This window comes from Dendrobium catenatum, unplaced genomic scaffold (assembly GCF_001605985.2).
Source record: "Dendrobium catenatum unplaced genomic scaffold, ASM160598v2 fragScaff_scaffold_821, whole genome shotgun sequence".
Lineage (NCBI taxonomy): Eukaryota > Viridiplantae > Streptophyta > Magnoliopsida > Asparagales > Orchidaceae > Dendrobium > Dendrobium catenatum.
This window is the reverse complement of record NW_021319283.1, coordinates 526523-552784: the sequence shown is the minus strand read 5'-3', so window position 1 is coordinate 552784 and position 26262 is coordinate 526523. Positions and strand designations below refer to the sequence as shown.

At 34.9% G+C, this 26262-nt stretch overlaps 2 protein-coding genes across 2 annotated transcripts; one reads left to right on the top strand and one right to left on the bottom strand.

The window, feature by feature from the left end:
* Positions 1-512: 512 nt before the first annotated feature.
* Positions 513-4323, top strand: LOC110106029. The gene is made up of 7 exons (XM_020835750.2): positions 513-782; positions 1236-1322; positions 1433-1693; positions 2219-2383; positions 2502-2555; positions 2675-2821; positions 3522-4323. The coding sequence occupies exons 1-7, from the start codon at positions 615-617 to the stop codon at positions 3897-3899; spliced, it is 1260 nt and encodes a 419-aa protein (XP_020691409.1). The 5' UTR covers positions 513-614; the 3' UTR covers positions 3900-4323.
* Positions 4324-9172: 4849 nt separating this feature from the next.
* LOC110106030 lies at positions 9173-26045 on the bottom strand. Its single transcript, XM_028696705.1, has 8 exons — positions 25755-26045; positions 18989-19170; positions 18747-18871; positions 17807-18228; positions 15470-15556; positions 10681-10862; positions 10437-10561; positions 9173-9918 (listed from the first exon to the last, which is right to left on the bottom strand). The coding sequence occupies exons 1-8, from the start codon at positions 25932-25934 to the stop codon at positions 9494-9496; spliced, it is 1728 nt and encodes a 575-aa protein (XP_028552538.1). The 5' UTR covers positions 25935-26045; the 3' UTR covers positions 9173-9493.
* Positions 26046-26262: the final 217 nt, after the last annotated feature.

Genomic DNA, 26262 nt, shown 5'->3' with positions numbered 1-26262 from the left:
ATTAAGTCGTATTTGAATTGATCATATTTGAATTAGATAAATTTTAGATCGGATCGAACCTACAAACCCATTTTAAACTCAAATTATTCTATTCAGAAACCGGATGCAGAATATCATCCAGGAGACCAAACGAGCAAAATATGATATGTCACATTTTGATTCTTCTCAGAACGACATTAGCATCAGCATAGAATAATTAATCCCATTACCTATGCAGAAATATATAAGCATAGAATTTAAAAGACCTAGATTGATAGAATATTGTCCGATATATGTGCAACTTCAGGACGCCAATGACGAGGTGTGGAGGGGCTTTTTAGTCATTTTGCGGTCATGATGGAGGAAAAGCGGTGTGCTACAGAAAGGTCAGTCCGCGCGAATGTGGAGCTCAGTGTTCTCTGACGCCCACTTTCCCTTTTTACCCCACCATATCATGTACAAAGACCATTATACCCTCGCATCCTTCTACTTTGAACTGGCGAGTGAGAGAGGAAGGAAAGCTTTCATTTTTTCTTCTTCTTCCACCATTTCTTACAAACTCTTCTTCTTTTCAGCAGTAATCAACCATCAAATTTTGAGAGCAGGGGAGTGATCGGCGCACGTTAGCACAGGCCATGAGGGCGCATGCTAGTGTCGTTTTTGAGGTGGTGGTGTTGCTGATATGCTTCGAGGTATGGCTAGCCTGTGCGACGTCGCCGGCCAACGCCGGAGACTTGAACAAACAGTTAGCCGTATGGAAGCACCTAAGAAGGCTCAACAAACCTGCCGTGAAGAGCATTCAGGTCTCGCTTGCTTTAATCTTTGCATTCACCAATTTCCTGTCCTGCGAGCGACACTTAAATGGCTGTTTGTGATTGGATCATTGCATGTTTTCTTGGAAGTTTTTATTTTTTTCGCATTAAAGTTATGATTTTGGCTTTTTTTCTTTAGTTTTTTGAACAAAAAATGGGGAGTCCGCTTTTCCATTTCTAGCGGATTTTGCTCAAGCTGGAGCCCCTCTTTTCCTTTTTTTTTTGTATTCACAGTCAAAAGTTCCCTTTTTAATTCTGAAAAAAGGGACAGAAAAAATATAAAATCATTGTTATGTATGCAATTCACCTAACTTAATAGATTATTCAGGAATCTTTCCTTCTTCTCTCTTGTTTTACTGTTATTGTCACTTATTCACAATATTTTAGCTCTCTAAAGTACGCATTGGGTGCTTAACACAACTGTTTGTTCTGTAAATTTTGCAGAGCCCTGATGGAGATATCATAGATTGTGTAAACATAGCTCAACAGCCAGCATTTGATCACCCTTTCCTAAAAAACCACACAATTCAGGTCTCTCTATTTCTCTTTTTCTCTTATCTTTTTTGACGCTTTCCCTATGGAAGCTCCATTAAGTTTTACTTTCTATGTTCAAATTTGATAAGTTTTCCTTCATTTTTTAGTTGAGACCTGGCTTTCATCCTGAAGGCCTTTATGATGAGAGCAAGAGAGCTTCAGATGCAAGCAACAATAGACCCAATACTATAGTTCAGCTCTGGCATCAGAATGGGAGATGCCCTGAGGGCACAATACCCATAAGAAGAACAAGAAGAGATGATGTTCTCAGAGCTAGCTCAGTGAAAAGATATGGAAAAAAGAAGCAAATGAGCTTTCCAAGACTACTATTTGCAGACCCTGACTTCATCAATGAGGGTGGTCATCAAGTATGTTTCTTAGAACTTTGCTCCTTTGCAACCAAAATTCCATTTTTTTTCTTTGCTTTTTTGTATAATTAGAGTTTTTTTAATCTGCTTCCTGATTGTACATATATTTCTTGGCATTTTTGAAGCAATAGACTCTAATAAATTATCATAATGTAAAGCAATATTTCTTACAAAGCATGCTGCAGAAGGATGCCGTCCTCTAAGCATTTAAGAGAAGTTCTTTAGTAGTTCTTCCAAATCTTTTGAATTAATGATGGCATGCAATTTGAGTAAAATACATTTACTACTGGCTGCTATTTTTGATCAATAAGTCGATCAAAACTCAACAAAACTAAATTAACATAAGCTAATAGTGCAATCAATTGACCGGAATTTCTCTCGAATGGAATTGTTTACATAAGTTTGAAACCAGTGAGAAAAAAATTAGGCCTTTTTACAGTAAAGTTGTGACCTTTTGATAACGTTTCTTCTCCCTTTGAGATATTTCTTCTCTTTTTCAAAATTTTCTTCTTTTATTTGATGCAGCATGCAATTGCCTATGTAAATGGGGAGAAGTTTTATGGAGCAAAGGCAATAATAAATGTCTGGGAACCAAATATTCAATTGCCCAATGAGTTCAGCCTCTCCCAGCTCTGGATCCTGGGAGGTTCCTTTGGTCAAGATCTCAATAGTATTGAAGCAGGCTGGCTGGTAGACTCTCTATGATGTTATCCTCAACAGGCATAGAGAAAAGATCTAGTAATTTGTCATTCCACTTGCTTGGAAAATAGATCTACCAACTAATCTTATCTCTTGCTTGCAAAAATAGGTCAGCCCAGAACTCTATGGAGATAATAATACTAGGCTCTTCACTTACTGGACTGTGAGTAAATTCCCAACTGCTTCTATTCAATTTTTTATCAACATTTTCATGTTTTATAATCTATGTGAGGTAATTTGGATTTATGACTTTGAATTGACTAATCTTCATGGAAATGACAGAGTGATTCTTATCAAGCAACTGGCTGCTACAACTTGCTATGCTCTGGTTTCATCCAGATCAGTAGTGAGATAGCAATGGGAGCCAGCATCTTTCCTGTATCTCAGTATGATGGCTCGCAATATGATATCAGTATACTTGTATGGAAGGTAGATGCAAAGCACATCACTATCATATATGAAGAATAATTCTATCACAACCAGAAATCTAACAAAGAATCTTTGACTCTAACATACACAGAAAAGTGGAAAATAATACTATATTGGAAATAAAATAGGAGTTTTGTTTCTAGTATATTAGTAGTGGTCTTTGTTCATCAATTTAAATCTTTTCGGGTTGATCGGCGTGCATCCATTAATGAATTATGCTTAACTTAGGTCCTCAATGCTTCACAACTTCCTAATAAGTGGTTTCAGGGCCCTAATGGTTTGCTTCTGACAAACGTTTTGTGTGGCTCCCGCAAAACATAAGGTGTCTTCTATAATGGTTATGCAAGGTTAAAAAGTGAGTGAATTTTCATGCACATTTCATGTGATTGAGTGAGCTTTTGGTGCATGATATTTGTAGCTCTGAAAAACTTTAATTTTAGGCTTTGTTAGGTACGACTTTTTTGTTGCTCCTTAAAGCAGTTTATAGTATAAAAATTTAAATTTTTGTATTAAAAAACTGCTTTAAGAATCAATAAAAAAGCCGTCCCAAACGAAGCCTTAGTGGGATTGCTTTTCGAGATAGATGACTACCCGACAAACTTTAAGCTAAACTTATGACAGATATTCAACTGCAAAAACTGAATTTTGCATCCAAATCTTTACCAAACCAAACAATCCCTTAAAACTTTCTCTGGATCAGGATCCAAAGGAAGGCAACTGGTGGATGCAATTTGGAAGTGATTATGTTATGGGTTACTGGCCTTCTTTCCTCTTCTCTTATTTAGCTGACAGTGCATCCACTGTAGAGTGGGGAGGAGAAGTGATCAACTCTGAACCAGATGGACAGCACACTGCCACTCACATGGGCAGTGGACATTTTCCTGAAGAAGGATTTGGCAAAGCAAGCTACTTTAAGAAACTCCAGATAGTTGATGAATCTAATAATCTGAAGTCCCCAAAATGGATTAGTACATTCACAGAACAATCAAATTGCTATGATATTCAATCTAACAATAATGGAGATTGGGGTAGTTATTTCTACTTTGGTGGGCCTGGCAGAAATCCCAATTGCCAATAGAAAAAATCTTTACTTAGAGCACACTCCTTGTGTTTTTTATTAGAATTTGATGATCTCCATGTAAGTGGTTGGAGTGAAAGGCAAGGTTGCTTAGTATTTTATGTGCTTGTCTAGCTCTCCTTGCTTCTAGTGATTTGTGCAGATCTGTTGCTGTTTTCATGAAATTTTAGCATCTTTGCATTTGGAAGTGGAACTATTAGGTAAGTTTACAGGGTGTTTAAATGTTTCATTACTTGTCAGTAGGTGAATTTGTTATATTTATGCTTCAGCTTTATAAAAGGTTTTACATGTGATTGTGAAATAGTAGTTGTTGGCTACAGGATTGTGACACAAATCATATTGAGTTGGATTGGCTGCTTTTGCATGGGACTGCAAATAATGTAAACTTTGCATTAGCTACCTCGCAATTTTTACCAATTAAATAATAGAGATCTTTTCTTTCTTTCTTTCTTTGTTTCTTCTCTTGCCTCACAATTTTTCTACTTTTATTGAATATGTCATAATGTTTTGTGAATTAGTGTAGGGTTGGAAATCATAATCATTTAATTAATTAAATATATTTGAATATTTTTATAAATAAGTTTGGAAAAATTGGATTTTGATTTGTTTAAGATTATGAACAGTATGATTAAAAACTCATGAACAAGTTCTTTATGAAGTTCGATTAAAGTTCAATAATATGCTCATATATGGTTTAACTTTTTTTATCTTTTTCTTTAGATTGCAAGCTATATGTTATGCTCTTAAAAAATATTTGTTTATTTAGCAATTTATTCTACTAAAATTTTATTTTTAAGTATAATAATTTATTCATTAATAGGCTCAATAAGATTTGTTGGCCATTAAAAGAGAAGCATAATATTAAGTTAAGTGTTGCAGAGATGAGGATGATTAGGTGGATGAGTGGTTTTATCTTTAGAGATAGGATACGAAATGAGCATATACGTGAAAGGGTTGGAGTAGTTCCAATGGAAGATAATATTAGAGAGAGCCGTCTTAAATAAGATTTGTTTAGTTAACTAACAGGTTGTTCGATAGTAGTACTTATTAATAGGCTTGATAAGATTCATTTGATTAGCTAATGAATTTAGCTTAACCAAACTCAAACAGTCGTGATTTTAAACGAAATGAATTTGACCATTGTGATGAATTCTATAATGGGGCTCATGCTTGAGTATGAGTTTCAGCAAATGAGCTCAAGCTCAAGCAAGCTCCTGCTTAGCTTAGTTTATTTACAGTCTTAAATGGGTGCATTATCGTTGTCATTTCTATCATGATCATTTAGAGTTTATCTTAAGGATTTTATTTATTTTGTTTTGAATGATATTTATACAAAGAGAACTTCATATATGATATGGAACTCATAGGTACTATAAAGGCCAAAAAAATAAATAAATAAATAAAAGTTCAGCTCCTCTTTTCACTTCATTAAAGTTGCCCATCTTCTCCTTCCTCTTGACTTAGAAAATTAAGAAAGTTTTACGTGCATTATCCTTGTTACATCTTTAGATAATTAAATTTAATGATTGTGGGTTCGCTTTGATCGATTTATTGAATATGTCATAATGTTTTGTGAATTAGTGTAGGGTTGGAAATCATAATCATTTAATTAATTAAATATATTTAAATATTTTTATAAATAAGTTTGGAAAAATTGGATTTTGATTTGTTTAAGATTATGAACAGTATGATTAAAAACTCATGAACAAGTTCTTTATAAAGTTTGATTGAAGTTTAATAATATGCTCATTTATGGTTTAACTTTTTTTATCTTTTTCTTTAGATTGCAAGCTATATGTTATGCTCTTAAAAATTATTTGTTTATTTAGCAATTTATTCTACTAAAATTTTATTTTTAAGTATAATAATTTATTCATTAATAGGCTCAATAAGATTTGTTGGCCATTAAAAGAGAAGCATAATACTAAGTTAAGTGTTGCAGAGATGAGGATGCATAGGTGGATGAGTGGCTTTATCTTTAGAGATAGGATACAAAATGAGCATATACCTAAAAAGGTTGGAGTAGCTCCAGAGGTAGACCTAAAAAGATTTGGTTATAAAATATTTGAAATGATCTTTCTTTATTAGATTTAAATGAGAATTTGATTTTTATCAGGACACAATGGCGAGAAAGGATTCATGTAGCCGATCCCACGTAGTGGGACAAAGACTTGATGTTATTGTTGATGTTGTTATAGGCTCAATAAGATTTGTTTAGTTAACTAACAGGTTGTTCAATAATAGTACTTATTAATAGGCTTGATAAGATTCATTTGGTTAGCTAATGAATTTAGCTTAACCAAACTCAAACCGTCATGATTTTAAACTAGACAAATTTGACCATTGTGATGAATTCTATAATGAGGCTTGTGCTTTTCAAAAACAATTTTTTAGTAAAAAAAATTTTTGAATTAGAAAATTTTGTACTAAAAAATCAATTTTCAAAGCAATAAAAAAACCGTTCCAAACAAAACCTTAATTTATTATTATACATGTGTAGCAGATCATCTTTCTTATTCATAATGAGTTTATCATATAGTAGAGTTAACATTCTCTTAATTTATTGATGCATGAACTCTCATATAACAGAGTTCCATAAAGAAAGTCTGTGTTTAGATGAGCTGATGAGGCTGGAAGCTTTAAATGCAACTTCAGCTTAAAAGAGATGGAAATAAAGTACAGCTTTTGATGATCAATGAAGAGAAATTACTGATTATTAAATGAGCTTTTCAGTATGAAAATTTTAATTTTTAAACTAAAAAGTTGTTTTAAGAAGCAATAAAAACTCGTCCAAAATGAACTCTGAATTAAAATTTAGCTATTTGCTGGTCTCTGATCTTGTTAAGAGAAATCAAGTAGCATTTTCAGTAGAACTATGAAGAAAATTATTTGCAGCTTATGAGGGAGGAAGGTTCTTAGAAAATGCTGAAGATATATTTTTATCAGATTAACTTTTATAAGACATAATGATGAGTGAGGGAAGCATTGGCAGTGAGGAGCATCAGTGCAGCAGCTTATGGGTTGCATCATTGCGAGTGTTGAGGGTGGTTGGAGACATGCAGGAGCAATAATGATATTGTCATCAGCTTTTCAAACCACCAGAAAGCTGATAAGATTAAGGAACTGGTTGAGATTTTTTTTTTAAATCTGTTTTTCTTTTTTCTTTTTTTTTTAATTTATGGTAAAAAAAAATTTTAATGATTTAAAAAATTATATTTTACTCATAATAATTTTACAATCACATTTATAAAAATTACATTCATCCCAAATAACTTTAAGGTTTCATTTAAAACAGTTTACTGCTTCTTAAAATAAAATTTTAATATAAAATTTTTACTTTTTTATCAAAAAATTGCTTTAAGAAATAGTAAGAAAGCCGTCGCAAAAAAATTTCTTTATTTGAGATAACCTTTAGGCTTCGTTTGGGATGGCTTTCTCACTGCTTTTAAAAGTAGTTTGTAGTAAAAAATAATTTTTTTCTACAAAAAAGCTGCTTTAAGAAGTAAGAAAAAAGCCGTCCCAAATAAACCTTAGTCTTTTAACTACTTTATCATTGATTTAAAAATTTTTGTGCTTCAAAATTATTTTTAAAAAATAATAAAAAGATGGTCCCAAAGAATATCTACTCGTAATTTTTTAACAACATGATTGGAGTTTTGTGTTCAAAGAAGGTTAGAAGAAGCAAAAATAAGATGAATGAAACATAAATGAAATAATTTTTTAAGAAAAAGAAATAAATAAGATGATAGAAATACACATTAAATAATTTTTTAAGAAAAAAAAGATAAAATAAGATGAAAGAAATAGATATTAAATAATTTTTTAAAGAAAAAGAGAAATTTATAAGTTGGATAGAATTTAAGCAAAAAAAAGTAAGAGAAATATAACTACTAAAAATAATGATAATCAAAATTGTCTTACTGAACATCAGAATTATAAAAGATCCATTATTTGCACAACAGAACTTTTCTGACTTTTTTGTCTTGTAGATGTTGCATTTGAATTGGAATATAAGTAAATGAACTTAACTAAAAGAAAATTATTGTTCAGCCTTTTTCAAAAGGCAAAAAATCATAATATCAAAAAAAAAAAAAATCTATCTATGACTACTTTTACAATCAACCACAAAAAGTAAAAAAAAAAAATCTTAATTTACAACATTTTTAAGACAATCGTATAGCACAATTGGCTTATGCTTCATTTTGAAACGGCTTCTTATCATCTTAGTACTAAAATTTAATTGCAAAAAAATTTTGTATTAAAAAACTGCTTTGAAAAACAATAAGAAAGTAATCTCAAATGAAAGCTTAATCTTGATGTACAGTTTCATGATCTACATGTTGTCATGCAACATGTTACTAAGGTTTCGTTTGGGACAATTTTTTTCTTGCTTTTTAAAATAACTTTTCAATACAAATAATTTTTGACTTTGAATTTTTTGTATTGAAAAGTTGTTTTAAAAAGCAGTACAAAAGATATCCTAAACGAAACCTAACTAGAGAACAAAAACAAGGTGAACTGTATGTTCAAGATGCCACAACTGGAGAGAGAAATTAAAGGTGATCCATTCATGAAAGTTTCTTACTTTCTATTTGAAAAAGTAGTGTTGCAGAGATTACCCAGAGCCAAAAAGAACCAGCTCATCCTCTAGCCCCACCGAAATAGGAAATAGTTGCTCCAGGCCTCCGCAAAAACAGTAGAACTTGTCTCAAAGAGGATCTCTTCATAGCTCAGATTCAAACCGGAGAAAACAAATCTAGGTTCCAACTAAAATGCCATTTCTCTTCTTTCCTAAGCTACCCTGAAATCCAATTCCTTATTCACATGATAAGCTAACATTTAATTCACACGATAAACATAACAGCCACAATAGAACAAATGGCTCGTCTATATAATTAATATTAGGAGAAATTATTAGGTGCAGATACCGGACAGAGAGAATCATCCGGATTTCTCTCTGTCTATAGTAAAAGCGCAGTTACTGTAATAGCTGCGCTTTGATTGCACTTTGACTGCGCTTTTATTGTAGACAGAGAGAAATCCGGATGATTCTCTAATATCCACACGTAATAATTTGCCCTATCCTATATTAGAGCAATACTAATTTTCTTTTTTGTGAAGCAGCACACTGACACAATAAGGGCATAACATAAGCCTTTAGACAACAGAAGCAATTACAATTTACTCTGAAGAAAACTTTGATCCACAACTACCAGGCTAAATAAACGATTTCCTATTGTGTTCTACTGTTCAACTGAAGTGTAAGCATCAGAAAAGTTTAATAGCTGAAACAATAAAAAAAGCTTGGAAAACAGCTCTAATGGAAACTCAAATACAGACACAAGACAACAAAATGGATGGAGCATCACACTTTTGTCTATGGATGAATATTAATATACATTGAGACCAAGTTCTCCAAATTTACATGCTATGATCCCCTCATTTGTATCCAATCTCATACATGAAGGTCCAAAACAAATAGGCATCATGAAGAAAAGATGAACCTACGAGCATTAAAACTGATCTACAAAACACATTGAGCGTTTATTGTTATTGTGATTGTAGCCATGGAGTTCAGATAACAAAGTTCAATATCAAGAATCCAAAAGGGTTGGCCTAGTAGGAGATGATTCACCAAGAGAGACAGAAGCAAGAGAGGATGCCCATACCCGAGCGCTTTTCGCTCCTTTCTGGAAATTTCCAGTCTTGCTGGTGAGGCCGATTTTTCTCCATATCCTCTTCACATCAATTAGAAGTAGAACACGCCCCAGAAGCTGATTCAGTCCACTAAAGATGCCCAAGTCCACATGGAGATGGGTATACAGAGCCCAGGAAGCTTTGAGTTGAGAGAGAACCTTGGGGAGGAAATAAGTAAATGCCCTTAAGAAGACAAAAAGTAGAGAAAATGCTAGATAAGGTTCATTCTTTAGGAATTTCTTGGTTGTTCCCCTCCATGGCTGGAGAGCGCCTGTATTTTCCTTTCCTTGGTCAATAGAGAAATATGCAACAGGATCTTCACCTATAAACAGGTAGCAAATCAAATCAATCAGTATCAAATATACAAGAATGATGGGAAGGTACAATGGGAACCCAGATTATTCAAGTGTGTCCCGTTAAAGACAAGAGGCAAGGAAACAAGAGATGTATAGCATAGCAACTTCTCTAAACAAAGGGGAACCGTAGCCCCTGACTGTATCAGGTTCATCATAGTTTGACATAAATAATTGCCTCGAAATACAAAAAGTAACCAGCAAACAGACTGTCTAAGTATATAAACAACATGAGACCACAAATCCTCCTACAATTAAGACTTTGTTTGGGACGACTTTTTTACTGCTTTCTAAAGCAGCTTTTCAATACAAATTTTTTTAATTTAAACAACCTTTTTAATAAAAAAACTGCTTTAGAAAGCAATTAAAAAGTCGTCCCAAACGAAACCTAAATCTAGTCCCTAATAATAAGATCAGAAAACACATTATTGTGCTTATTAACTCAAGAAAATTGAGATTTTTTTTTTCATTTTTTGAATAAACTCACCTGTATGTTCTCTGTAGAAATCTACCAAGGAATCAAGATCTTTCAATCCATGATACCTTATGCTTGCTGTTCTGCTGGTCAACACAAAGGCAGGAAAACCGTGGATCCCATATCTTGAGAAAACACTGTAAAAAAGTCAAAATATGAAACTTATACTTTGTGGATATAAAATATTTGTTGATGAATGATGGGCAAACAAATCATTAAATAGAAATCAAACAGACATAATTTGTTGTAACTATACCTGGGCATTGCAGAATATTGCTCAACTGCTAAATGCCTTATTTGTGGAAACATGGAGCTGAGTGTATCAAATATGGATCTAAACTTTTGTGAGAATGGGCACCACGATGCATAGAAAAAAACTGAATAATAGGTTCCATCCTGAGCATGAGCCAACTCTTTATCAAGAGTGTCACCATTAACCTGCAATATTGGTGTGTAAAACATTGCTCAAAAGACAACTTTCCTCTATATGCACATGTTGAAGTACGGTTTTTCTTTTGTTCATTGAGAGCTTCACGTTGGGGCAGGCTAATTTTGGTTAGACATAAAGCTTCGGCAACACGAAGGCATCAATTATGCATCATGAAATAATAATTTATTCGATAGAGAATGCCAACCTGTCAACAAGCTCTACATACAAATTAAATAATAGCATTGGCCATGTCCAATCACAACATTTCTCGCAACAAAAAAAAATCAGCAATTGAATATTAAACAGCTTTCGCAATATATTTCAGGCAAAGCAACTAAAGCACAGCGTCAGATAAAACAGATTCTAGAAACTATGTCATAATAGCATACTTTTTCTATTTGACCCAACACAATTCATCAATATACTTATAATCTTAATCTGCTTCAAACAATCATTTTAGAAATTATTCTCCAACAAAACATTAGAATGGTAATTCATGAAAAATCGGATCAAGTATCTGAACTCAACCCCGGATCTTGAATCCCACAAGCACCTGATAATTCAGATGGGACTGTACAAAGAAAAAAAAAATCTAGAATTTAAAGCAAAGTTTACATAGCATAGAAATCATCCGCAAGAACTTATCAACTAGCTGCCAGAGCGTAATAAAGCTCTAATGACAATAGTATGAATATGTGCATGCTGCATCAGAGAATTTTCTTGAAATGATTTTTAAGGCCAAAATAAACTGCATGGATGCGCAAACTTCATACAAAAAACAGCCTTTACGTGCAAGTCAATGCTTCCTTAAGGTCAACCTTAATTCTAGAACCTCCTAATGTGAGATATATCATGTAAAATGATCACAAAAGCACTACAATGTGGTGTTTGCTCCAAAACTTCACCATAATTACCTTATTTCACCCTATTATTTCTTAAACCAATTTTCTTACAAAACAAAGGTAAGAAGTTATTGTTACCGTATTTAAATTATCATATGAGTTAACTATTTATTGTAAGAATTGCATTATTTATTATTGTTATATTCCCTCATTATTAAAAATATTCCTTTCATTGATTTATATTTGTTATTCTTTTATCATGTTTATATATAGGTACATGAATGTTAGCACTACTAAGACAATTTAGAAAGATGTAGTATTCTCACTTCTGAGCGTAATAGTGACAAATTAAGTAAAAGATTCAATTACAAAAATAAGGAAAAAAAAAAAAAGAGAAAGGTTAGCATGCAAATGCCAGGAAACAAAAAAAAAAAAAACAATTAGTCGAATGTAAACCTGAGAGGGAAGCCCTCTATGTTTCATATCCCTCCCTCTATGTTTCATATGATCAAAAAAACTCCATATTTTTTATAGGATTTGTTAAATTATCAAAAACTTGCTTACAATCTGAATGGGGGTGAGAAGAAAATGAAAATTTTAAACGAAGAAAAAAAAGTAAAAAAGAAAGAGAGAAAATGACCAAAATGATCCCTTAACTCTTTAGGTAGGATTAAAATGGTCCTCAACTATTTTAAAAGACCATTTTGGCCCCTCAACTCTTAAAATAGTCAAAATAGTCACACCATCTAAACTATTGGATGTTAAAATTAATGGTATTAAAATTAGCGGTATTTTTGAAATTGCCCTTTGGAATTAATTGGCCTTTTGTGAGTGGGATGTGAAACAAATGTGAAATAATATTTGAAAATTTATGAAACAAAATAGCAGTGCTTTGGAAGCTAATAAGAACTTATGAGATGATGAAATAAATTTGCTCAATTAATTATTGAATATTTTTATCACTAATATTTGTTAGAACAGATCTAAAGATTGTGCACTGTGACTTGTGCATTTGCTCCACTGGTCCTACTACTTGTATGAATTCGCCAAGCTACAATCTCAAATCTTCCCACATATTTTATTTTGTATGCATTTGCCTCCTTATACATGGCCACTTCTGCCGCTTCCATAAAACATCCACACATCGGCTCTTCAAAAGCCCCCTCTTCATCGACTATGGAGCAACATAAGCTACACAAGAAGCCTGCCTTTGCAACCAAAATTTCCAACAACCTATTTGCTTACTCCTCACAATCAATAATAAATTGCTTGTAGAACTTTCATTTTATTCTAGCCATCAACCACCTAACCATGATCACCTTGCTAGTAGTGCCAAACTCTTCATTGATTTCCTTTCCTATAACTCAAGCTTCTCTCCATCTTATCAACCTAATAACTTTTAATTACAAATCTTTTATTGTGCCATATTCAACACCATAAACCTTACGTAACGGCAGGCACCATTAATTTCCGACATACTTCTTCAGGATCATCTTTTATCCCCCCCTCAAATTTCAATGTCAATAGATTAAGCACAAAAAAAGATGCCAGCATATTATGTAGATCATATCATCCCTTAAAGGAGCATGTGCTTGCAGACATCAATCTTACTCATATGAATGTAATAAACTTAATAGATGATAATATACATATTATCGAAGAAAGCATATCGAATCTAATGTGTTTAATTCATATAAAAATGTTAATAATGATAATGTTCATCATCACATTACGCCGACTCATTAGAGGTGTTACAATGGCCAGTCCTGCGAGCCAAAAAAAGTGTAGGATTGCCAAGACATAGGTTTAAGCGGGCTTGCGCGAGGCTTGGCCACACCAGAGCTTGCACGGCTTGAAAGGTCTAGGCCACATTGGCTTAGATTAAGTTATCCTTAAACTATGCCTAAAGAACTAAACAAGCTTCCTACAAGACAAGTTAAATCATAGAAAGCATCACAAAATTACACAAAAGGAATAATCGTTAACTCATAACTTAAATTGGGTCGACATAAAACATCTCAAACAACAACCCTCATAATAAGTATGCAATGTTATCCTAGAATGGTTGAAATTCAAAAAGATCTAAGATAGGAAAGAAATTCAAAATCCAACAATCAACGCTCTCATAAATCACAAAGAGAGATAAGCATGATTTATTTCATAAAATATGATAGGAATTAGATTTGTGCACAGCCAAAAACAGCAATAACAAAGAGAAAACGCATAAGAAATCAACAAGAAAGAATAATATTATGGGCTAATTTTATTGATATCAGCAAAATAAACCAAGATACAAGTTAATCTACTATTTGAGAGATTGATCGACACTCCACAAATCCTAGGCTCCAATAGAGAAAACTCCAAAACATCAAATCACATAATAAAAATAAAACAACCTAATTAATCCAAAATAAACCTTCCTAATTCCCTCCCAAATCTGAATTAAAATCAGTCATCTTTCCCTAAATAAACCATCCTAATTCCCTCCCAAATCTAAATTCAAACCAGCCTATTTTCCCAAGTAAACCTTCATAATTCCCTCTTTATTTTGGTTTTCTATAGGAATTAAAGGTAGAATTAATCCTCTTTGAGCCCCCTCTCTCCTTGCCTGTAGCCCACACTGGTGGGCCCTATAGGCCTCTTCCAATCGGCAGCTAGACTGGCCCCCTTGTTAGGGCCTGGTTGATTGGCTGGAATGGCTTAGCAGTTCCATTAATACTCCCCTCCCAAAGAGCCGCCTTGACCTCAAGGTAGAATGAAAAAAAACTACTATTGAATCATCCAGTATAGTTTCCATGTTGTTTCATAGTCAGGCAGATCCTTTCACTCGATCAACACTTCCTCGGTTGAGACACATGAAATACTAGATGTCTGGTGGAAGTAGGGGGTAGCTGCAAACGATGTGCCACGGTACCAATCCTCTCCACGACCTCCTAAGGCCCATAGTACCATGGAGATAACTTTTCATTTTGAAGGGTGTAATCTATGTTGCACTAAGGTAAGATGTATTGTACCAATACTCGACCTAAGGTAACCACTTCACCAAAGTTTTGGGTGTTTCTAATACAAAATATCTCAAAATAATCTCCATACTCCTGTTCACCACCATGGTCTACCCATTAGCCTATGAATGATATATTGTACTTCTATTCAAAATGGTCCTCTGCATCCTGAATAACACTCTCTAGAAGTTGCTCAGGAACACTTCTCAATACTGTTGTAGGAGTGGTTGAACCATATCTGGTGCTTCTATCTTCTCCCCATCCTCTTCTCCTTCCAAATTATGCAGCTTAACCAAAAATCCACTCTTTCTCCCTGAATTGCACTCACCATGATTTTAAATGAAACCATAATTTTGGACATACTAGAATCCCCTCTAATAACTACTCCCCTCCCCTCAACCTTGAACTCCATCATTAGAGCCTTCCAATCAATCTTAATCTTCCCTAACTTTTGCAGCCACTCCATTCCTACTATCATATATGTGCTCCCCAAATCCAATGGCAGGAAGTCTTCCAATAACTAAACCTCTGAAAGGATTAAAATCACCTCTTTGCAAATTCCTCTACTATTATATATTTTTCTTGTTCCCAACATAACCCCAAACCCCTCATGTCTACTAATTATAGTCCCAACTGATCCACCATCCCGTTGGAAATGAAGTTGTGGGTAGCTCCACTATCCACCAGTACTACCACCTCCTGATGCCCGATCCTCCCCTTAACATTCATGGTGTGGTTCGATGTGAACTTGACCACTGTGTTAAGGGATACCTTTGCAACATCTAGGTGCAGGTGATCATCTTCCTCCTCTACCTCCTCCTCTCCAGCATCTTCCTCCTCATCACAGTCTATTAGGATCTATAACGAATGGTCTTTATAACGATGGCCTGGAACTTGAACGAACTTCTCATCAAACCTAAAGCATAAATCCATGGCGCTCATCTCCTAAATTTCTAACTCCGTCAACCTCTTGAAGTTCCCCATGGTTGAACTCCTTCACCTTTATCCCTTGGGGCATCCTTCTGAATAAGCATTATTTGCACCTTTGGTGCCAGAAATGTAGTGGTTGTGCAATATTCGAGAATTGATGCTATGGCTACTCCTCTCCAAGGAGTTATTATCCTCCATCAGCTAGACTAACTTCATAGCCTTCCATAAGCCGTGTGGTCTCAATACTCGAATATCAAACTTGAGCCCCTTTATAAAGTTCCCCTCTAGCGCAGTCTCTGACAACCTTCTCAATTGGATTGAGAAGTACTCAAACTTCTTCCGGTACTCTATCATCGTCCCCTCATGCACCAAAGCAAAGAACTATTTATAAAAATCTCCTTTCGGATATGTTATAGTATATGGTCTTTGAACTCTCTCCAAATTGGATCGAATCTCACAAGTCTCTCCAGTAGTACCAAAACAAAGTCTTACCCTCTAGACATAGAGCAGCCACAGAGAGTTGTTCATCTTCCATCAAGCCATTAACTGTAAAATATTGCTCCACCCTATAAATCCACCCATGAGCATCTTCTCTCTAAAAAATCGGCATCTTCAACTTTCTCACCCTAAGATCATCACCATCCCAATTGCTTCTTCCTCCTCCAGTATAGCGAGTGTTGTGATCCCTCCATAATTCCATCTCCCCCAAATCAGCTCTCCAATCTTCACCATCCCAATTTATTCACCGGCCATACCCTTTATCCATTCCCCTCCTTGGAAGTGACTCCAAAGATGTCATCTCCTCTTATTCCCCAAAAATTTTCACCTCCCGATCCTCCCACATCATCACTATATTAGGATTATCCCTACTTCCTTATTCGGACAACGGTGCACTTACCTCCCATGATGTTGCCTTGGCTTGAAACTCTAATATCTTTTTCATCATCTCTTTCATATTCAAAATTGTATCATCAATTGCTGAAATTCACTCTATGAATTCATATTTAGGATTTTCAACTTCCCCATAAAGTCTTTCCTCCAACGCATCAACCTTCTTAGCCGTCATAGGTCCCAAAAAAAGGTGCTCTGATGCAAATTTGATAAGAATTTGATCTCCACAAACAAAAATAGCAATAACAAAGTAAAAACACAGTAGAAATCAGCGAGAAAGAATGATATTATAGGCTAATTTTATTGATATCGGCACAACAAACCTAGAACAAATTAATCAACTATTCCAGAGGTAGATCAAAAACAGAGATTAAAATATTAAAAAAAAGAGAGGTAGATCGACTCTCTACAAATCCTAGGAGCCGCTAAGAACAAATCCAAAAAAAAATTACTCCAAAATATCAAATCACATAATGAAAATAAAACAACCTAATTAATCCTAAATAAACATTCCTAATTCCCTCCCAAATCTGAATTCAAATAAATTATATTTCCCTAAATAAACCTTCATAATTCCCTCCCAAATCTGAATTCAAATCAACCATCTTTCCCTAAACAAACCTTTATAATTCCCTCCCAATTTTAGTTTTCTATGGTACGTAATTAAAGGTAGAATTAATCCCCTTTGAGCCCCCCTCTCTCCTTGCCTTCCGCCCACACTAATGGGCCCCACAAGGCTCTTCTGCCCGCCAGCTAGACTGGCCCCCCTTGCTAGGGTTGGGTTGATTGGCTGGACCGACTTACGGAATATTTGTTGATTTTTCCATAAGAAACCCAAAACAAGGGGACAATTAGTATATTTTTAAAAATAATAATCCTAAATTGGTCTTTTTCATCTGATCATAAAGGCTGGATTTCACGCTTTTTGATTCCCAATCTCCTAAGAGATGTGGTAAGGCAAGCTAATGATCCTTCAAAATCTGCACCATTAAATTGCCTTAAGATTCATGACAACTCTCCAATCAAATCAATACTAATCTCAATTCTCAAGGCTTCATTTGGGTTGTCTATGGATGAATATTAATATACATTGAGACCAAGTTCTCCAAATTTACATGCTATGATCCCCTCATTTGTGTCCAATCTCATACATGAAGATCCAAAACAAATAGACATCATGAAGAAAAGATGAACCTACGAGCATTAAAACTGATCTACAAAACACATTGAGCGTTTATTGTTATTGTGATTGTAGCCATGGAGTTCAGATAACAAAGTTCAATATCAAGAATCCAAAAGGGTTGGCCTAGTAGGAGATGATTCACCAAGAGAGACAGAAGCAAGAGAGGATGCCCATACCCGAGCGCTTTTCGCTCCTTTCTGGAAATTTCCAGTCTTGCTGGTGAGGCCGATTTTTCTCCATATCCTCTTCACATCAATTAGAAGTAGAACACGCCCCAGAAGCTGATTCAGTCCACTAAAGATGCCCAAGTCCACATGGAGATTGGTATACAGAGCCCAGGAAGCTTTGAGTTGAAAGATAACCTTGGGGAGGAAATAAGTAAATGCCCTTAAGAAGACAAAAAGTAGAGAAAATGCTAGATAAGGTTCATTCTTTAGGAATTCCTTAGTTGTTCCCCTCCATGGCTGGAGAGCGCCTGTATTTTCCTTTCCTTGGTCAATAGAGAAATATGCAACAGGATCTTCACCTATAAACAGGTAGCAAATCAAATCAATCAGTATCAAATATACAAGAATGATGGGAAGGTACAATGGGAACCCAGATTATTCAAGTGTGTCCCGTTAAAGACAAGAGGCAAGGAAACAAGAGATGTATAGCATAGCAACTTCTCTAAACAAAGGGGAACCGTAGCCCCTGACTGTATCAGGTTCATCATAGTTTGACATAAATAATTGCCTCGAAATACAAAAAGTAACCAGCAAACAGACTGTCTAAGTATATAAACAACATGAGACCACAAATCCTCCTACAATTAAGACTTTGTTTGGGACGACTTTTTTACTGCTTTCTAAAGCAGCTTTTCAGTATAAATTTTTTTAGTTTAAACAACTTTTGTACTAAAAAAACTGCTTTAGAAAGCAGTTAGAAAGCCGTCCCAAACGAAGCCTAAATCTAATCCCTAATAATAAGATCAGAAAACACATTATTGTGCTTATTAACTCAAGAAAATTGAGATTTTTTTTTTCATTTTTTGAATAAACTCACCTGTATGTTCTCTGTAGAAATCTACCAAGGAATCAAGATCTTTCAATCCATGATACCTTATGCTTGCTGTTCTGCTGGTCAACACAAAGGCAGGAAAACCGTGGATCCCATATCTTGAGAAAACACTGTAAAAAAGCCAAAATATGAAACATACTTTGTGGATATAAAATATTTGTTGATGAATGATGGGCAAACAAATCATTAAATAGAAATCAAACAGACATAATTTGTTGTAACTATACCTGGGCATTGCAGAATATTGTTCAACTGCTAAATGCCTTATTTGTGGAAACATGGAGCTGAGTGTATCAAATATGGATCTAAACTTTTGTGAGAATGGGCACCACGATGCATAGAAAAAAACTGAATAATAGGTTCCATCCTGAGCATGAGCCAACTCTTTATCGAGAATGTCACCATTAACCTGCCATATTGGGGTGTAAAACATTGCTCAAAAGACCAAACACAATTCATCAATATACTTATAATCTAATGTTTTGTTTGGGACAGTTTTTGTACTATTTTTTAAAACGGTTTTCTAGTATAAAATTTTCAAAATTTTCAAATTTAAAATTTTTGTACTAGAAAGTTGTTTTAGAAAGCAAGAAGAAAGCCATCCCAAACGAAGCCTTAATCTGCTTCAAGCAATCATTTTAGAAATTATTCTCCAACAAAACATTAGAATGGTAATTCATGAAAAATCGGATCAAGGATCTGAATTCAGCCCAGGATCTTGAATCCCACAAGCACCTGATAATTCAGATGGTACTGTACAAAGAAAAAAAAAATCTAAAACTCAAAGCATAGTTTACATAATTACATAGCATAAAAATCATCCGCAAGAACTTATCAATTAGCTGCTTGAGCGTAATAAAGCTCTAATGACAATAGTATGAATAAAGTGCTTGGATGTGCAAACTTGATACAAAAATCAGCCTTTACATGCAATTCAATGCTTCCTTAAGGTCAACCTTAATTCTAGAACCTCCTGAGATATATCATGTAAAATGATCACAAAAGCACTACAATGTGGTGTTTGCTCTGAAACTTCACCATAATTACCTTATTTCATCCTATTATTTCTTAAACCAATTTTCTTCCAAAAGAAAGGTAAGAAGTTATTGTTACCGTATTTAAATTATCATATGAGTTAACTATTTATTGTAAGAATTGCATTATTTATTATTGCTATATTTCCTCATTATTAAAAATATTCCATTTATTGATTTCAATTTGCTATTCTTTTATCATGTTTATATATAGGTACATGAATGTTAACACTAATAAGACAATTTAGAAATATGTAGTATTCTCACTTCTGAGCGTAATAGTGACTAATTAAGTAAAAGATTCAATTACAAAAACAAAAACAAGAAAAAAGAGAGAAGTTAGCATGCAAATGTCAGCAAACAAAGAAATAAACAATTAGTCGAATGCAAAACCTGAGAGGGTAGTCCTCTATGTTTCATATGGTCCAAAAAACTCCATAATTTTTTATAGGAATTGTTAAATTATCAAAAACTTGCTTACAATCTGAATGGGGGTGAGAAGAAAATGAAAATTTTAAGCAAAGAAAAAAGGAAAAAAAAGAGAGAAAATGACCACAATGATCCCTTAAATCTTTACGTAGGACCAAAATGGTCCTCAACTATGTTAAAAGACCATTTTGGCCCCTCAACTCCTAAAAAAACCAAAATAGTCCCCCCATCCAAACTATTTGATGTTAAAATTAATGGTGTTAAAATTACGGGTATTTTTGGAATTGACCTTTGGAATTAATTGGCCTTTTATGAGTGGGATGTGAAACAAGTGTGAAATAATACTTGACAAATTATGAAACAAAATAGCAGTGCTTTGGAAGCTAATAAGAACTTATGAGATGATGAAATAAATTTGCTCAATTAATTAGTGAATATTTTTATCACTAATATTTGTTAGAACAGATCTAAGGATTGCTCACTGTGACTTGTGCTTTTGCTCCTTTGGTCCTACTACTTGTAAGAATTTGCCACGCTACAATCTTAGATCTTCCCACATATTTTATTTTGTATGCATTTGCCTCCTTATACATGGCCAGTTGGCCACTTCCGCTGCTTCCATAAAACATCCAAACATCGGCTCTTCAAAAGCCCCCTCTTCATCGACTATGGAGCAACATAACTGATAGGACTTGAGGATCAAAACAACACATAATAATATAAAAAATAACAAGTCACTCCAAATATATTCAGAAATAACACAAAGAGAGTTGTTTTTACTAATACCAAGCAAAACAAGACAAGATACAAGTTGATTCACTGTTCGAGATGTGAATCGTTTCTCCCACAATTCCTAGCAGCTAATAGGAACCCAAAACCTCACAAAAACTGCTGCAGAAATTCCAAACATAACATAAAAAACCCCAACCCACCATAATCTCCCCCCTTAAATAGCTCAAAAGCCCCCTAATAAATGCCCCTTATATCTTTACCAAAGAATCCCCTCCCAAAGACTCTTCTCCTATAGGTGATAAAAGAGGTCCTGGGCCCCACCTATGCAGCTGGACTGCTGCTGCCACCTGTATCAATAACCTACACCAGAAGCCTGTCTCTACAACCAAAATTTCCTACAACCTCTTTGCTTACTCCTCACAATCAATAATAAATTCTTTGTAGAACTTTCATTTTATCTAGCCATCAACCACCTAACCTTGATCATCTTGCTAGTAGTGCCACACTCTTTGTTGATATTCTTCCTATAACTCAAGCTTCTCTCCATCTTATCAACCTAATAACTTTTAAATGCAAATCTTTTATTGCGTCATATTCAACACCAAAAACTTTTCATAAGGGCAGGCACCATTAATTGCTGACATACTTCTTCACGATCATCTTCTATCCACCACTCAAATTTCAATGTCAATAGATTAAGCACAAACAAAAGATGTCAACATATTATGTAGATCATATTGTCCCTTAAAGAAGCATGTGCTTGTGGACATCAATATGACTCTTATGAATGTAATAAACTTAATAGATGATAGCATACATATTCTCGAAGAAAGCATATCGAATCTAATGTGTTTCATTCATATAAAATTTTTAATAATGATATGTTCATCATCACATTACGCCGACTCATTAGAGGTGTTACAATGTCCAATCCTGCAAGCCAAAGGCAGTGTAGGATTGCCAAGACATAGGTTTAAGCGGGCTTGCATGAGACTTGACAACGCCAGAGCTTGCACGACTCGAAAGGTCTTGGCCACCTTGACTTAGATTAAGTTATTCTTAAACTATGCCTAAAGAACTAAACAAGCTTCCTACAAGACAAGTTAAATCAAAGAAAGCATCAAAAAATTACACAAAAGGAATAATCATTAACTCAGCACTTAAATTGGGTCGACATATGACATCCCAAACAACAACCCTCATAATAAGTATGCAATGTTATCCTAGAATGATTGGAGTTCAAAACGATCTAAGATAGGAATGAAATTCAAAATCCAACAATCAACACTTCTCATGAATTACAAAGAGAGACAAACTTAAGCATTGATTTATTTCATAGAATATGATAAGAATCCAATATGTACACAACAAAAAACAACAATAACAAAGAGAAAACGCAGTAGAAATCAACAAGAAAGAATAATATTATAGGTTAATTTTATTGATATCAGCACAACAAACTAAGATACAAGTTAAGCTACTATTTAAGAGATAGATCGACTCTCCACAAACTCTAGGCGCTGCTAGGAAAAACTCCAAAGAAAATTACTCCAAAACACCAAATCACATAATAAAAATAAAACAACTAATTAATCCAAAATAAACCTTCCTAATTCCCTCTCAAATCTAAATTAAAATCAGTCATCTTTTCCTAAATAAACCATCCAAATTTACTCCCAAATCTGAATTCAAATCAACCTTTTTTCCCCAAGTAAACCTTCCTAATTTCCTCTCAATTTAGATTTTCTATAGTAATTAAAGGTAGAATTACACCCTTTGAGCCCCCTCTCTTCTTAACTGTAGCCCACACTGGTGGGCCCTATAGGCCTCTTCCACCCGCCAGCTAGACTGGACCCCTTACTGGGGCCTGGTTGATTGGTTGGATTGGCTTAGCCGGTCCATTAATACTCCCCTCCCAAAGAGCTACCTTGACCTCAAGGTGGAATGAAGAAAACTACTGCTGAATCTTCCAGTACGGTTTCCATGTTGCTTCATAGTCGGGCAAATCCTTTCACTCGATCAACACTTCTCTAGCTTCTCTGGTTGCCGAGCGAACTCCTCTCACTTCCATTGGCTCCAGGATCAACTTCATTTCTTCTGTCAAGGTCATCGGCAGCGTTGCTGATAGATTGTGTTCGCCAATAACTTTCCTAGGCTGAGACGCATGAAATACTGGATGTCGGGTGGAAGTCGGCGGTAGCTGCAAACGATATGCAATGGTACCAGTCCTCTCCATAAACTGCTACGGCCCATACTATCGTGGAGATAACTTTTCATTTCTTCTTCGAGCTAAGGTCTTCTCTCTGTAGGGTCAAATCTTCAAAAACACCTTATCACTCACCTTGAACTACACATCCCTTCTATGCCCATTAGCTTGCTTCTTCATAATTTGTTCTACCCTCAATAGGTGCCCCTTTAGCTCTCCCAATATCCTATCCCATTCCTCCAACTATTGTTTGATTGATGAAACTAGAGTGCTCTTGGTCCCATAATATACTAGTTAAGGAAGGCCTTTTCCATAAAGGATTTTGAAGGGTGTAGTCTATGCTGCACTAAGGTAATTTACATGTACCAGTATTCGATCTAAGGTAACCACTTCATCCAAATTTTGGGTGTTTCTGATACAAAATATCTCAAACAATTCTACATGCTCCTGTTCACCACCTTGGTCTATCCATCAGGTTATGGATGATATATTTTACTTCTCTTCAAAAAGGTCCTCTACATCCTGAATAACTCTTTCTAGAAGTGGCCCAGGAACACTTCTCGAGATTGTTGTAGGAGTGGTTGAACCATGTATAGTGCTTCTATCTTCTCCCCATCCTCTTCTCCTTCCAAATTATGCAGCTTAACTAAAAATCCACTCTTTCTCCCTAGATTGCCCTCACCATAGTTTTGAGTGAAATCAAAATTTTGGACAGACTTGAATCCCCTCTAATAACTACTCCCCTCCCCTCAACCTTGAACTTCATCATTAGAGCCTTCCAATCAATCTTGATCTTCCCTAACTTCTGCAGCCATTCCATTCCTACTATCACATATGTGCTCCCCAAATCTAATGGCAGAAAGTTTTCAAATACCTAAACCTTTGGAAGGCACACAAAATGCCCTTCCTAGGATAAAGAAAATACATCAAATTCTCAAAAAGCTGACAAACTACAATTTAAACGACAAACAATAAACTTTTTAAATAAAACATGACACTTACAACAAAGGACGCTTACAAACCCTTAAATAAAAGCTTCTAAAGTTGCATTTCTTGAATGAGAAGACAGGTACTGATGGGGTGGATACTTGAGGGAAGAAGAATGAGATTAGAAGCCGAGACAAAGAGAGGAGAAGCTCGCAAGCCTTCCCAAGAAGTAGAAGAAGAAGAAGTAGATTAAGCTCTCAAGCTTTCCAAAAACCCTCAGGTTTTCATGTCAAAAAATCACATTATATCACTCTTGAATCTTGACTTCGTATTTCTTCATAATCACATCTCGTTCTCGTATGAATTGGTCCTGCAGAAATTTCCTTTTCTTCACGAATTTCTATGTACTCATATGCAATTTCTTCTGTAATTTATATAACTCATTTTGGAGTGGGTCTGTTGATCTTCCCTCTGTCAGAACCTAACTGTCCATTGGAGTTTCGAAAGTTGGATCAACTAACTGATTATCTTCCATGACAAACTCAATTTTTTCGTGATTTTCCATTATTCTAAACACTTAAAAAAGACACGAAACAACCTAAGAAGACACAAACCTAGGCTCTGATACCAAATTGATGCAAGCAAAAATTTGAGGTTTTTCTCAAATTTTTGCTTGCATCAAGTGAAAGCCGTCCCAAAACGAAGCCTTAGATACCACCCAAGATATATGACATCAACATGAAATTTTATCTAAATAATGAACATAACTTATAGCATCTGACAAATATCACTAAACCTAACACATATCATTTGTCTAATGAAAATGATATCTTGATACCATCGAAATAAAAATAAAAATGAACCAAACAGGTTCTAGAAGCAAAGAAATAGATGTAAAACAACTAACCCAATCTAACCTCCATACGAAAATGATGTGTGCACGTTAAACCTAAATATTTACTCCAAAACCTAAAAACCAATGAAAGACAGCTCCTAAATCATTGAATCTTCTTATATGAATAGATGATCATCAAAAAGATCAACATTTTTTTTTCTTTTGCAGTCTTTTCCGGTACGCCCCGCCACACCTCAGTTCATTACATCAAAATTCCTGGAAATAAGGATAAAAGCTAGCAATATATGTCAGCTCAAGAACATCTGGGAAGGAAAAGAGCAACTAAAGAAGCCATAGCGAAACATAAGATAACTCCAGCACCTATTCAACATCTATCCTTGGAAAATTACAGTCAAACTCAGACAAATAACAGTAAATTTCTCGCATTGAATACACAAAACGTCACAAAGTTAACATACGGCACACAATTTTACAATCCCTTTCCCCAAAATTTTCCCTTCAAAGTAAGAGTATCATAAAATAAATGAACAACCCGCTGATAAATTAAAAGCATTAGTTACCCCCGGCAAAGAAAAATCCAAACCCCCATGAAACAAAATGAAAACCCAATTGACCAGAAGCCCGAGCTGAGAAAAATCTCAAGCCACCAGAGATAACTCAGCTCAAAGTCGCCCACTTTCAAAGCTAGCATGAACAAAACAATTTATTGTAATCTAATCATAAAATTATCAAACGCGTTTCAATGAAAACCTAGAAAACACAACGCACATCCATAGAGCTTGAATGGGAGAAAGCTCGGCAGATCATACCTCGTCAGAAAAAGAACGCTCGATCCAAAGAGGGCACTGCGGCGATCTCAGAGCTTCCACTACTCCGACTACGTCCGATCGAGGACAGATCAGCGGCGCCGCAAAAGAACCGCGACAAAGTGTTAAAGCTAGAAATGAGAAGGGGAGCAGGAAGACGACGAGACAGCGAGATACCGACATAGATGGAAAGAAAATCGCTCCAAGGGGAGATGTGATGAGAAATCGAACTGAAAATTCTGGAACTGCCTCTCTCTCTGTCTCTTTCTCTATTCCCCCCAAAATTAATCGCTTTAACGCTCGGGCTGATGAAGCTCCCCACGACCAAACAATGCTGGACAGGTTGACCACTAGATTTACGAAAGTACCCTCGGAAAGCATGAGCCAAGCCAACATCAGATTTTTTTTAATAATATATTGATTATCAATATCTAGAATTAATTTATATTTTGGAGTCTATTTAATTTTACCTTCAATAAAGTTATTTTTTAATTTTAAATGGTGTTTTACT